The sequence below is a fragment of the Ochlerotatus camptorhynchus genome, unplaced genomic scaffold (assembly GCF_037179485.1).
Source record: "Ochlerotatus camptorhynchus isolate MF236.1 unplaced genomic scaffold, CSIRO-AGI_Acam_v1.1 ptg000251l, whole genome shotgun sequence".
Classification (NCBI taxonomy): Eukaryota; Metazoa; Arthropoda; class Insecta; order Diptera; family Culicidae; genus Ochlerotatus; species Ochlerotatus camptorhynchus.
This window is the reverse complement of record NW_027040741.1, coordinates 3,949,160-3,962,775: the sequence shown is the minus strand read 5'-3', so window position 1 is coordinate 3,962,775 and position 13,616 is coordinate 3,949,160. Positions and strand designations below refer to the sequence as shown.

Genomic DNA, 13,616 nt, shown 5'->3' with positions numbered 1-13,616 from the left:
CATCAGCGATAATCCGTAGAAGGAGTCATCGAGATTCTTGCAATGTCCCGCTAGTTCTTTTTCTTGCTCTTCGGTAAAGATTGATCTAAACCGACCAAGTTTTTGCGCACCGTAGCCCTAAAAAGGAAACACAACAAATTAAACTACGATTTGCCGTTAACAACTTAGATAAATTTACCTTCTTCAGTCTTTGGCGCAATGCAGCTTCCGTAATTCCGAAACTTTTGGCAATAGCGCATTTGAATTCACCATTAGCAAGCCTTTGCTGGGCGATTTCCAGCATATCGGAAGAGCACACCTTCCGCTCCGATTTTCGTTTGTAAGTCCTGTAGAATATAAATGCATAATTATTCGGACTCGAAGTTTTGCCCCACTAGCGATTCGAACTTTTGCCCCACTACGCATTCTTAAAGTTTACACCAAATCGTGCAGAGTTATGAAAATATTTTGAAATTTGTATCACAACATCTTTTAGTTATTGGTACTGCTTAAACAAGTCACTATTATACTTTTCCAAAATATGTAGTTTTGTTTACTAAAACACGTTTGCCATAAACAAAAATATTACATTTTTCATGAGAAAAAACAATTTTACCTCATTATTCCGACCACACGCAATCTAAACAAGCAATGTTTACATCTGAAGGGAAGCTGTCAAAACACTTACTAATCCATTCCAGTGTTGCTGGATCTGCAATAGAGCTATCAACTTCTAACTCCCGGACTAAAGCTGTCTACAATGACCATAAATGCGACATTGTAGAGAGAGTTCTTCCATATTAACACTGCCGGCCAGTGTTAGTTCTTCTTTTGTTTTTGAAATCAAAGGGTAATTTATTCATACTTTGCGTTCTTAAAGACTTTGTGTTGTAGCGTTTGAACTTGAGTATCGGACCACCCGTATAATTGAATCGTTATCACCGAAGTCATAGATATAGGTATTTGATGTTTTCTGGTCAATAGGCCAAAAATGACCGAAGCAAATGTCTACCCCAAGTAAGTTTTTTTCTTTTGTTTTCTTTATAAAGATCAAATACTTGGAAAAGTGGACGACATGGAAATGATTCTTTTTTGTTCCCCCAAGGGAAAGTAAAACTTAGCCAAGTAATATAAATCTTGAATATTCAACTTTTTTGTCCAAAGGTTTAACTCTGTCAGCAGTGCTTCAACTTCAACTCGACCATAGTGTAAAAGGTTTCTTTATCTTTTCTTTGTGTCCTACAACAATTCAGACAGTTTCACAGTTGAAATTTCCAATAGAAATTTCCAGACTGGATTCAAAACGGATAGTTTTTTTTATAAGAAAGCAACGTATCTAACATTCATCTTTTTTAGTTCTCAATGTAAACTAAAAAAAAAAAAACGTCCCAGCCTCTAGCAAGACGACTCGAAGGAACACGTTTGTCATTTTGTCGCACAAAGTTTTCGCGTAAAACAGTAGCTCAAATTCTGTGCACTTTTAGGTTTGGCACCGATAAAAGGAGTCCATTCATCCACTAGAATTGGCCCAGCAAATCAACTGCAGTTACGATAAAATATGAAAAATAAGTAAAGTTTCCACGCGGCGCAGTCACACTTGTCACCCACGGTTTCCGGTCAGTTCCGTTGAACTGAGAAAAATGCTCGATTGTCAGGTGGCACGAAAAGGAGGAAAAAACTTTTTCCCAAGCGCTCAATCTCCCGGTCCATCCAGCACCGAAAAACTTTTCGGATGTTCAACCGAAAAGCCCACAGGCTAGTGCATTTCTTTGGAACAAACAGCTAAACGACCCACTACGGTGGAGGAAATCTTTCAGAAGCGTGGTGATGGAAGTTGAAAACTTTTGCGCTTCTAAAGGCCGCCTCCGGCCAGTCGACAGCAAAAGTTGTTTATGGCCTACCAGTTTAATGGAGTAAAATTATGATTTCAGGACACCGCGGCAAAATTTACCCAAGGGTTAGCAATTTTGAAACTGTCCGGAGGATGACATGCTAGTTATTGTGAAGAAAGCATTATTGATTCGAAGACAGGTAGCTATCGAGACAAAAAAAAATACCACAGCTCAATTGAAATCGAAGAGAAAACTTGTTCTCAATATGTAGAAAAGCAAATGACAAATAAAAGAATCATTTTTTTTTTATTTTTTCATCAAGAAACTTTGTGAAATCTTAGATTAAAAAAAAATGTATTCAGACCTAATACGCATTGTAGATTAAAAAGTAGAAGGGTCTGTGCCTAGGGGCACAAACGGAAGCTTGACGTAGGACCGCTAGTGGACGGAATAAATGTAAAGAGCATTAAGTTCTTTTAATTGATCAAATAAATATCTATTATCTCAACTCTTTTCGGTTTTGAATTGTAGGCGATCCAAATTTGTAATAATCTTTTTCAAAAAAAGGAAGTTGATTACGAGAATCAACAGGGTGGCCAGTGAATTTTTCATTTTGAAAATCCCGGTTTTTTTTCCGGCTTTCCCGTTTTAAATCTTAAAAATTCCCGGTTGTTAATATGCAACAAAAAAAAACAAAATTTACTGATAGGATAAAAAAAATGTGATTTAAGAAGGTTCCCAAGATTCTGGAGCTTTGCAATTTGTGTAGAGTCTGAAACTAAACGTTTCTTCAAAATTTGTGATTAATAACATGCTTCGTGATGCAAGATTTGGAGAAACAATAATTAAAATGTGAAATTTTGAATTTTTTTCAAGATCACAGATTTATAAAAAAAAAACATCATACTTATGAGTCGTGGAGTCATAATTGTCACGCTCTGAGACTTGGAAGCATTTTAAGGGTAATAACAAATTACATAGCAATCTGTAGAATCTGGCGGACAAACCCTGGAATTTTTAGTAAAATTTAAAAGAATTCAAAGTGTTGATTAAAAACAAATATTGAGAAGGATTCCCACACAGTTTTCGAAGGAGAAGAGCAGATTTCCAGAATTATTCTTACATGAAATCCATAGAAATTGTTAGATGAATTTGGAAGGATTTCTTTGGAGAAGAATTCAAGTTCTAAATTAAACTGTTAGGTAATTTTAGTAGATTTAAAAAAGAATTGTGAAAATAAAAATAAAACATTGCAGAAAATTCCTACGTGGTTCTGATGAGATTTGTATGGGCATCGTGAGGAACATGACAGATGAATTTTAAGAAGAATTCCAAGAGAATTATGGTCGGAATGCAACAAAACACAGAGTTCTTAAAATGTTCTGGCAATAATTTCAACCCTAGTGCGAATGATTCATCACATAACCCAAACAAAATTGATTCCAAAAAATTTGCTGATAATTAGAAAGAAATTCTTTAAAATACTCCAAGGGATTTATAAATTAATTTTCGAAAGATTTCTTTTGTTTTGAATAGAGTTAAAAGAAATGTTTGAAAAGATTTTTAAAGGAATCAAAGTCTCCGGATAGGCGGGAACGGGAATTATATGAAGGATTCCAATAAATTCTTCGAAGGGGTTGGAAGAAAATTCCTAAAAGAATTCAACGGTAATTATTACGCGGAGTGTTTTCTGGTTTATTTCAGAACAATTTCAAGATAATTCAGAGCAGAATTCCAAGTTAATTCTGGAATTATCATGAGAAATTTTAACAAAGAAAAATTAAAACCCCGGAAAAGAATAATTCAGTTTCGGTTTTTACAAATATTTGTTTCCAAACTCCAGCATCTTCAATATTTTCTTTAGAGGACCATGCACTTTACATCTGAAATTGAAACGACAAAAATCAATTTGCAATATTGCTGAGTGATTAAATTCTAAAAACAATAAGACGGTATACTGAAGAAAATTATGCAACAAATAGAGCAAGACATTCATTTGCTAAAGGATCACTCTGTTTTAATGGTTTATTCTGAAATTCTGATGTAAAAATTTGTTCCTATGATATGGTTAATTTATTTTCCCGGTTCTCTTGCAGAATTCACGGGTTTTTCCCGGTTTTCCCGGTTACTTTCCAAATTCCCGGATATTTCCCAGTATTCCCGGATTTCCCGGTTTAATGGCCACCCTCCTGAATCAATCAAAATCACTTGCACCCCTGCTTCCAAGTTTGTGTGGTCGCTGGGGGATTGTGGTTCTGAATATGGACAAACAAGCATACATAAATTCTATTCCAACTCTTTACTGATGTAAGCTTGATGGCCCTGTAAAGGGCCGTTTTATTGAAGAGGACATCCATGGCCACTTACGCTTGGCGTGTTTAGTGTAGGTGACAGCATCACGGACCTCATTTTCCACGAACACCTTCAGCACACCTCGTAGTTCAGACCGGAGATACGTCAGACACTGCGACGGCGAGCCAGACGACGGATGGTGGTTATCTCGAAGAATTTGCGATGACGATTGGCACCTCCTTTGCCACGACCTACTGCTACTATTGCTCACCACGCCGTCCGAAGCGAAAATGAGCTGATACCAGGCAGCAGCGCTGCTTTATATCTTTTTAGGTTAAAGCAGAATGATGTGCAACCAAGTGGTATAAAAGCTACAAAGACTCCTCCCATTATGAGTAGTTTGCTATCAAGTAGCAACACTGGCTATTTTTTTTATGCGTACACGGTGAATGAGAACGCCCCAAATTTGAGTTTAGTTCACTCATAATCGCCAAAAGTGTAGGAACTCAGCGATGAGTAAATTTGTCTCATGATTTCCTGTGGAAAACCTAAAAAATCTGCCAGAAAATGAGGAAATTGACGAAAATTTTATTCAGTCTCGGAGTAGTACCAATAGACTGAGTGAATCCAATCTTTACTTTTCTCAAATTCGGGAATTTTTCCCTGGAAAATCCTGGAAAAACCTGGGAAAACATGAGGAATATTTACTCATCGCTGAGTTCCTGCACTTATTTCTGAAATAACTAAACTCAAATTTGGGTCGTTCTCATTCGCCGTGATAGATATCGGCGCTGGTGGTTAGCGTAATTACCTCTCACCCCAGCAGGCCTGGGTCCAATCTCAGTCGGCGCCATCGGCATGTTCTAAGGCATAACATCTCTGGGAGCTGCCTCCCTGGCGTCGGTAGCATTGGAGCTCAGTACGGAAAACAAATCTCGCGTCACTTTTCAATAGGTCCTATCTACATTGATCGATTCTCTTCATCGACACTCTCTTTCGTAAATAACTCGGCTTCACAAATCTGGATCAACAATAGAAAAGAGCCCATCAGCATTTGTAAACAAACCGTTCCAAAGCCCTTTACTCACAAAACGAAGGCCACCCACACAAACCAACACCATCATCGGATAGGGGAAACTTCTACCTACAAGATGTTGGTGTTGGTTTGTGTGAGTGGCCTTCGATTTGTGAGGCTTTGGAACGGTTTGTTTACAAATGCTGATGGGCCCTATTCTATTGTTGATCCAGAAATGTTTCCTGCCGTCTTCGTCGAATTAGATGCTAGATTGTTGCTTCTTCCATCGAAAATATCCGGCCGTGGCGATTCAAAGTTGATCAAGGTTGATCAAAACAATTTGTATCCCTGCTTCCAGTTTGATCACATGAGCATTTTGTGTGGTCGGTGGTTCTGAATATGGACAAACAGGCAGATGAATTCTATTCCTACTCTTTACTGTAATAAGCTTGGTGGCCCTGAAAAGAGCCGTTTTGTTTTCAATGTTGGTGATGATTTAACCTCTGAAACCAAACAGAGTGCGTCTCTGTCACTTCAAAAACGTAGATGACATCCATGGCCGCTTACGCTTGGCGTGTTTAGTGTAGGTAACAGCATCACAGATCTCATTTTTCAGGAACACCTTCAGCACACCTCGTAAATCAAACCGGAGATACGTCAGACACCGCCACGGCGAGCCAGACGACGGATGGTGGTTATCTCGAAGAATTTGCGTTTGGTTCTGAACATGGCGATGAGTGTGTAAAATATTACGCAATTCCATCCTCCCTATTCGCACGCGCCTGAGGATCGGAGGCGAATGCCACTTCGACTTGTTTCGTCTACTTACTACTCTCTGACGACTGTGCTGGGGAAGCAGCATATGCATGTAGGTAATTGGTGGATTTGTTAGTTAATTCGACGCTTTTGGACAATGCTGAACATTTACCAGTTTTTCAATAGTTTCTTGTTGAAAATCAACATTCGGAAGCATTGTTATCAATGCGTAGCCATATTTCTGATCGATTGGTGATAAAATTATTGAAATTGGACCAGGGGTAGCTGAGTTATTAACGTTCAAAATCTTTCTTAATTTGTTACATGTTCCATTTTCGGTTTTCACAAAGTGTACCCCCATATAGAAATCAAAGACGTAGTCCTACGTCAAAAAACAAATTTCGTACATGGAAAATTAGGAAACATTCCAAGCACTAAGAAATAATTTCAATATACCGGATTAAAAATAATTTTCAAGCTTAGAGCCTTGAAAATTCCAGGGCCATTAAATGTTTCCAAGTTTGAAATCTCATAAAAAATCTCCTAGTGTTTCCCGTTTTCTTTTTTCCGAGCGTGGATTTCGGGATCCCTTCGGCGTCTCCTGTGCTTCAGTCGTTGCCTTATCCTTGACCAGTCTCGGCTCTCGTTATCAGTGTATTCTGTTCCCGTTCGGCAGCAGTTATGACGAATTTGATTTGAACATTGATCCTAGTGTGGACGTTGTTCTTATCCTTTTTAAGTTCAGGCTGAGTTTTGGTTCTCTCAAGCTGCAGTTCTTCTTGGGCTGTGCCACTGCTGAATTTCGGTGTGAACAAATGGCTTAGTACAAAAGCTATCTCTCCTTGGAGTACTTACTGCCATGCTTGGCATACACAGTTGTACACACCAACTGCTCATTTGTTAATAACTTTTCACTCAGGTGTTGAAATTCGTTTTTCTTTAAAGTAATTGATAGATTAGGATCATAGTTTACTATAGATATGCAAACAGTAGGTAAATCTTAACATTTGAATCAACACCAATGAATTTTTACACTTAAAATACGAGATGTGCAGCGAGCATTTCTCACTTCATTTTTACAACACAAAAACAAATACACTTTATTACTAGAATTAAAATCTACTTGTTTTTACGTATCAATAACAAGCTTAAACTCTATTCTATCTATTGCTTCAAAAAGAACTATGTTACGTCAATTGTGTGCGAAGTTATTAGCAAATGAGCAGTTGGTGTGTACAACTGTGTATGCCAAGCATGCTTACTGCTCTCCTTGCAACATTGTGCTCCTTGCGTGCACGTCCGCTCTTTAGTTTTAACTGTCTAGCGTCTTGCCGTCGTCCTTCATATTTTATTTTATTTTTTATTTTCTTAATTTTTGTTACTTTTTTCAATTTTCTCCATTCTGTTGGGTCCACCCTCCGGACCGCTATATCCACTCATTGTATGTAGTCGCCTATCTTGGGCTCATGGTTATCTATGCAAGCAGGGAGGCCAGACACGATCCTTCATGGGAATCGTGTTCAGAGTAAGTCAGGAATATTACATCTGAGCCTACTACCCACCAAATTTGGCGACAAGTTTTGAACGTATCCGGAGGCCTGCTATGGTTTTACCGGGACGCCACGCCATTACCCAACTTCCCAGAATAGGCAGGCTCCCGCTGCTTATCCGGGGTTGATTATTGAATATTCGCAACTAACCCATTGCAGGCCGTTCAATCATCCGCAACCTATTGACCTGACTGGAAGTTGACAGCTGAGCCCCTGATGTGTATGTGTGCGTATATTAATTGGCCCCTCATCACTCTTTTTGCAAACATTCATGCAAAAAGTGTTTGTTGGTTGCTGACAACGTTACTTTTTAGTTTTTAATTTTGAACTACCCATAAACCTGATAGAGAACTCATTTAAGACTAGTATATCAATTTTCATAGATTTATTATTATTATTATTTAGCTTTATTAAGGAGGCTTTCAGCCTTGGGCTGGTTCGCCTCCAATTCATAGATTTATTTTAAATTAATAGTTTATGAAGGCTTAATCATTGTGCATACAACGCATTACTGGTAAAAAAAAATAAATGAATTCAAGATAGTGGCCATATTGCTATAGCGGAACTGATTATTGTAAAACTGCAGCCGTGCATTGCAGAATTTCTAATATCTCAAGTAATTTGCATCTGAATTACTTGAACATGTTTTGGTCAGCTTCTATGCATGTATCAGGTCAGTAAAAAAAATTATAGCATGTGCATATCCAAAACACGATGCAAAAAATTGAATATTCATCGTTGCGTAAAACATCGATACATCGCAGATTTGCAAATATTTGCAGTATTTTCATTCTCAGGTCATTTCTCAAAATTCCAATCTACCCATCAAATATTCTGCTCTGAAATGTCCGGAAGGCAAACAAAACACATTTTTTCAACAATGGTAGCCAGCTTTCTCCCTGATTTAAACAATTTTTATGTTTGTACATTCTCATAATATTCAAAATATTCCACATACCTTTCTTTTGCAGAGCCATATGAATGGAAACATATCAAAAAATTCATGCATGCTCAAATCTGTTTTAATGCGATTTTCAATTTTTCTATTTTGGGGTCATGCTGAATGGGTAGTTGATTTTTTCGTGATTTTTTTAAACAAGTTACCTTAAATAATGTTGCAATACGAGCTCTAGAGGTGAAAAAGCCGCTTAAAGCTAAGAAAAATTGATAATTTATTGATAAATTATTATTTTTCCAGCATTTCATAATTTTAAGGCGAGAAAATAAGTTTTTCTGTTCCTTCTGTTCTTATTAGAATGGTTTTCTGGCAAATTGGTTCTGGCGAATGACCTTCTGGCAAGGCCTTTGGCTGAAAGTCTCGTTAATAAAGAGCACCATCCAACCTTTTGGCAAGTGATTTCCTGGAAAATGTCATATAAACATGTTATCCTAAAAATAGTAAAAAAGTTAAAACATAAATACACTGTTAACTTAAAATCACATTTGTGGCACTGGTTAAAAACTAGCTTCAAGTAATTTCAATCATACGCCATTACACGGTTTCCAGTCCACACACCAAAAATGTTTAAACTATTTCACATATTGCCACAAATTGGTTTTGGCTAGAAAGTTTTGATAGCAAGCTGAGCATCAACACCCTTCAAAGTTACGTATGCTTTCTTCCATTGTTTGCCATTTTTGGAGAGAGTTTTGCACCCAGAGGGGAAGGAATTTGTGCCGGTATTTGGGCAGGATATAAACTAGCATTATTTATTATTTTCTGACCAGCAATATCCTCTCTTACCGGATGCAGATTCGAGAACATTTTCGCAGCAACAACCGGAGAACGCCTGTTTCATCCGTTTTGGGTGTTGTTTTGGTTGTTTCTTTGAGTTTGAACTTTTGTGATATGCGCAACTTGTGTGAAATGGTGGTGGAAATTTCCACTTTCGTACAGGCGTTCGGAATCAGTTGTGAAATAGAAGCTCCGATGCTATTGAGATTATACTTTTCTTGCATAGATCACGCACAAAATTTGTCATAAAGTACAATGTTACCCGTTGAGTGTGATTTAAGATTAAGCCAATACATTTCTGCTAAGTACAATAGTTGCTATCGTTCTGTCAGATACCATTACCTTCAGGCACACCTTTCCTTAACCACCTTGGAGCTAGTTTGATCATGAGAAGAGCGCCCAAAGGAGCTGTGAAAATAATTGCAAGAACCGTTACAATAAGAACCGTTTGAGCACGAGGTAGATCGTCTGTTGCATTTAAACTACGTGCCAGATCCAGGGCAGCGGGACCAAGAGCCGCTTGTACAGTAGCTTTTGGGAAGCCAGACAGTGTGACGTAGGCTTTCTCCTTCCAGTTCAGGTCACTACCAAGCGTTGAACAGTACGAAAAAATCAGCCGAAACTAAAATATAGAGTTGAAATAAGAAAATTATTTATTAACAATTGTAATGAAGAACACTTACCAATACAGCAACTAACAGAGTTATTGCTCCATATAGCACCGTATTACCTTCCAGTACCGAAAAGTTGACTTCCTTTCCAATCAGTGAGAATGAAACCGGTTTCAAGAATTTCCACAGCAAATCTAAGTACATTCCAACTTCGTTGGTGTCGTAATCGATGCGCTTCTTCCAACCCGTTCCAGCGACAAAAGCCGTCACGATGCACCCTAGGGCCCCCGCTGAGGGATACCCAATCAGTTTGCTCCCAACGACCGACAGTGTTCCGGCGAGAATCGTCATCGAGAAGCGCAAGCCGTTGGAGTATTTCTGTTTGAATAATTAAAATTTTAATAAGGACTAGCGTGATGTACGACACAGCACCCCGGTGAGTGCGCTTAGGGCTCCCACACAGCAAGACTAGCTTGTAGGTAGACAAGTAAGAGGAGAAATTTCCCCGTTCTTGTCTTATGAGAGGTCAAATTAAGATGTGGCGTGTAAAGTGTACGTATGAATGTATATAATATCATACCGCTTGATAGGATGGCATGTAGAGTAACCCGGCACCGCATGCACCGCCAAACACTAGACCAATTACGATACCGATTGGCCCCTGGAGGATTTGACTCGTGAGGTTACCTGTACGACGGAGAAGAAGAACAATGTACATATGTTTGGGTAAAGGGTGCAATATTCACTATGGTTTCAGATAGTATGCAACTTTCCAAATTCTCTTCTTTGCTCCCGGGGTAGGTAGCAGGTGCAGATACCATGCTGTGAAAACCAGCACGTACTACGGAAGCAATAACGTCTTTGACACGGAGTGCGTCTTGCTATGGCAAGTCCAGGACTGCCATCATTCCGGGAAAAATATCAATTTTAACCTTGCCTCAATTCGCTGCAGTAAAACCGTGAACATATTTTCTCAAAACTAGGGGCTTGGCATTCCTGCTCACAAAGAATTCGCTGTTGCATCGCTTCAGTGTACCTACTCTACTTTCTGTACTCACCAGTGGAGAATATCACCCCCAAAATGACGCCAAATAGGAAAATTGCTAGAACATCATTACAGCTTGTCATAGCGATGATTAATGTGTGAATTCCTTTATTCATGCCAAGACGCTCTTCCTTCAGGCGCAGCAGCACGGTGACGACAACGTTCGGTGAAATTGCTGTTACCACCAAACTGGAACGAGAGGAATTTGATAACAAACAAAAAAAATAAATGAAGGAATTTAAACGACAGGATCGAATACTTCCGGTGCCAATACTCGTGACTAAATGTACAAAGCATAGTGTATGGTCAAAGAACGATTTTAGGCAAAAATAAATAAAAAATTGATGTATGTCATGCATTTTTGACTATTATACTTTATCTTAAATTTTTCAAGTATTTCAATGTTTCGGTTATGGTTCACTCAAAACAATTTACACATTTTTATTGGCAAATTTCCATGTGAAATTCATTTGACCACACATAAACAGAATCCACTCAGAAGTACACATGAAATGTATACGTCAAATGAATAGTATGTGTGGTCGCGCATGGTTTTCATATGTACACATATTAAGTATGTGTCCGACACATAGATATCATTTGTTGCTAACATTGCAACAATTATTATGTGGGACACATAAAAACAATATTTGATAATTTGATAGAGATGTTGGTTCAATATTTTTCCGGGAATTTACTCTCCTTTGGTTTGTTTTTAACGTCGATCTTGTTTTCCGTGCTGAGCACCAATGCTACCGACGTGCCAGGAAGGCAGCTCCCACACCTGGACCCTGCCTATCGACCCATCAACTCATGAACCGAGGACCAACGGCTTTACTTCCCATCCGAAGGAAGGCGTGATCAGAGATGTTATGCCTCAGAACATCCCGGCGGCGCCGACTGGGAGTGAACCCAGGCCTGCTGGGGTGAGAGGTAATCACGCTTACCACTACACTACCGGCGCCGTTTTTCCCGGGAATTTAATAAATTATGAAAATTCAAATGTGGGGCCTAAACAAACCGTTATATATTTTGGCGTTGAAAGAACTGTTTGAATTCCATTATATGCAATTAAATTTTAATATCAACTCTTTCAATTTTATGTGTGGCCTTTAAAAGGGCCGTTTGATGTTGTTGTTCCGTTGGATGATGTTGATGATATTTGTCCCTCCTGATCATCGTGATCGTCAAAGTCCCTGTCTTTTTTTGGGTTGTCGTTATAGGGGGTGGAGGGTGTTTTACACATATAACTTTTCCACGTTTCATTTTAGTTAAACGGGAACCAAGTATTATTCCAGCCCATCGCTGGTTGTGAGAAGGTGATCACGTCGTGATCCACTTTTACCCGCCGACTTGCTCCTGCTTGCTGCACAACCAAGTGCCACGCCGTCCGAAGCGGTAATGAGCAGAGACACGTAGTAGTAAAATTTACGTTTATATTGTGGTTTTTTTTTTCTGTTCAACATTTGGTTTAACATTTCAATTGGTTTGGCTCTTCATCTTTGTTCTAGTTTATTGGTTATTCTAATGTGATGATTGAGTTTAGCGCTAATGGACCACTTTGTCAAACAGTTTTACCGTGACTTTCTACCAGCGATTTCACAGAATTGGGCCAACAAATTACTTTTTTACTATGAAACACACTACTTTTGGCTACTTTTCTCGTGGTTCGAGAAGAAACCCCTTCAAAATATTGTGTTATTTCAAAGTTCGAGTGGTAGGAAACATCATTTTAAACTACTCGAATTAAATGGTTAATTTACAGGAAACCCTTTTAAGGGCTTGTTTTCTTTGAATTAAAAAAAAAAAAATGATAACCTATCTACTTGAGCTCAGGAGCCTACTTAACTACTTGAACTAGGTTGCCAAATCACGAATGATCTGGTGGTTTGATCGCAGACAGGTGACTCTGAACCGTTCCAGCGTGGAAGTTTTTCGCTCCTCGAGTGTTTGAAGACCAGTGTTTGAAGATCTGGTGAATCTCAGAATTACGAGTTCGCGGTGGACTGTTAAGGATCATTCTGAGGATCTTGTTTTGGATCCTCTGAAGCTTTAGGTGGTGGAACTCAGCACAGCTCTCCCAGATTGGCATACCATACTCAATAGTCGGCAGAATGATCTGCTTGTGAACAACAAGCTTGTTTTTGAGGGACAGGGTGGACTTCCTGTTTATCAGAAGGTAGAGCGACCTGATCAAGATGTTACACTTGGTGGATGTCTTGTCCACATGGGATCGGAATAGCAATTTGCTATCGAGGGTGAGACCAAAGTTGACTATTTCACTTCCCAAGTAACATAGTGGTTTTAAAGCATGCTACAAGTCTAAATCACGGTCTACAGAACCCTTATAAAACCAAAATTGTTACTTGGGTTGACCATTCAATGGGAGTGCTATCAACATGGATCTTGACGTTAGCAGGCGGAACAAGCCGAGGTGAATTCGAGTGCGGAAACAGAATGGTTTGTGTTTTAGCTGCATTGATACAAATCTTCCAGCTCTTGAAAGAGTCGGACAGAACATCCAGGCCTGATTGTAGTTTACTCGCCAGAGCACGGATCACTCGACCCTTATAGATGATGGAGGCGTCATCTGCGAACATCCTAAACCTTCCTGCTCTTTGAGAAAGATGTTATGTCCATATAAGATGTTGCTGCGCAATGTGAGGACACAAAACAGAATAGGGAGAGGCTCTAAATCGATTTCAGACGCCATTTTAAAATCCAAGATGTCGGTCATCGATTCAAGAAAAAACTGTAAAATACCCTACAATATGGGTATTTTGGAAAAGGAACGACGTGAG

At 38.9% G+C, this 13,616-nt stretch overlaps 2 protein-coding genes across 3 annotated transcripts in view; both read right to left on the bottom strand.

Annotated features, from left to right (window-relative positions):
- The window catches only part of LOC135704918 (mucin-2-like), a 418,648-nt gene that overhangs the window by 127,259 nt on the left and 277,773 nt on the right, over positions 1-13,616 (bottom strand). The window lies entirely within an intron of this gene.
- Positions 9,415-13,616, bottom strand: part of Nha2 (Na[+]/H[+] hydrogen antiporter 2) — a 57,544-nt gene continuing 53,342 nt past the window's right edge. For both annotated transcript variants that reach the window (XM_065226474.1, XM_065226473.1), the window contains exons 5-8: positions 10,829-11,004; positions 10,351-10,457; positions 9,843-10,148; positions 9,415-9,781 (exon numbers count right to left, since the gene is read on the bottom strand). In XM_065226474.1, the coding sequence (XP_065082546.1) occupies positions 9,488-9,781; positions 9,843-10,148; positions 10,351-10,457; positions 10,829-11,004 (883 nt within the window). In that variant the 3' untranslated portion in view covers positions 9,415-9,487. The remainder of the gene's footprint in view (positions 9,782-9,842; positions 10,149-10,350; positions 10,458-10,828; positions 11,005-13,616) is intronic.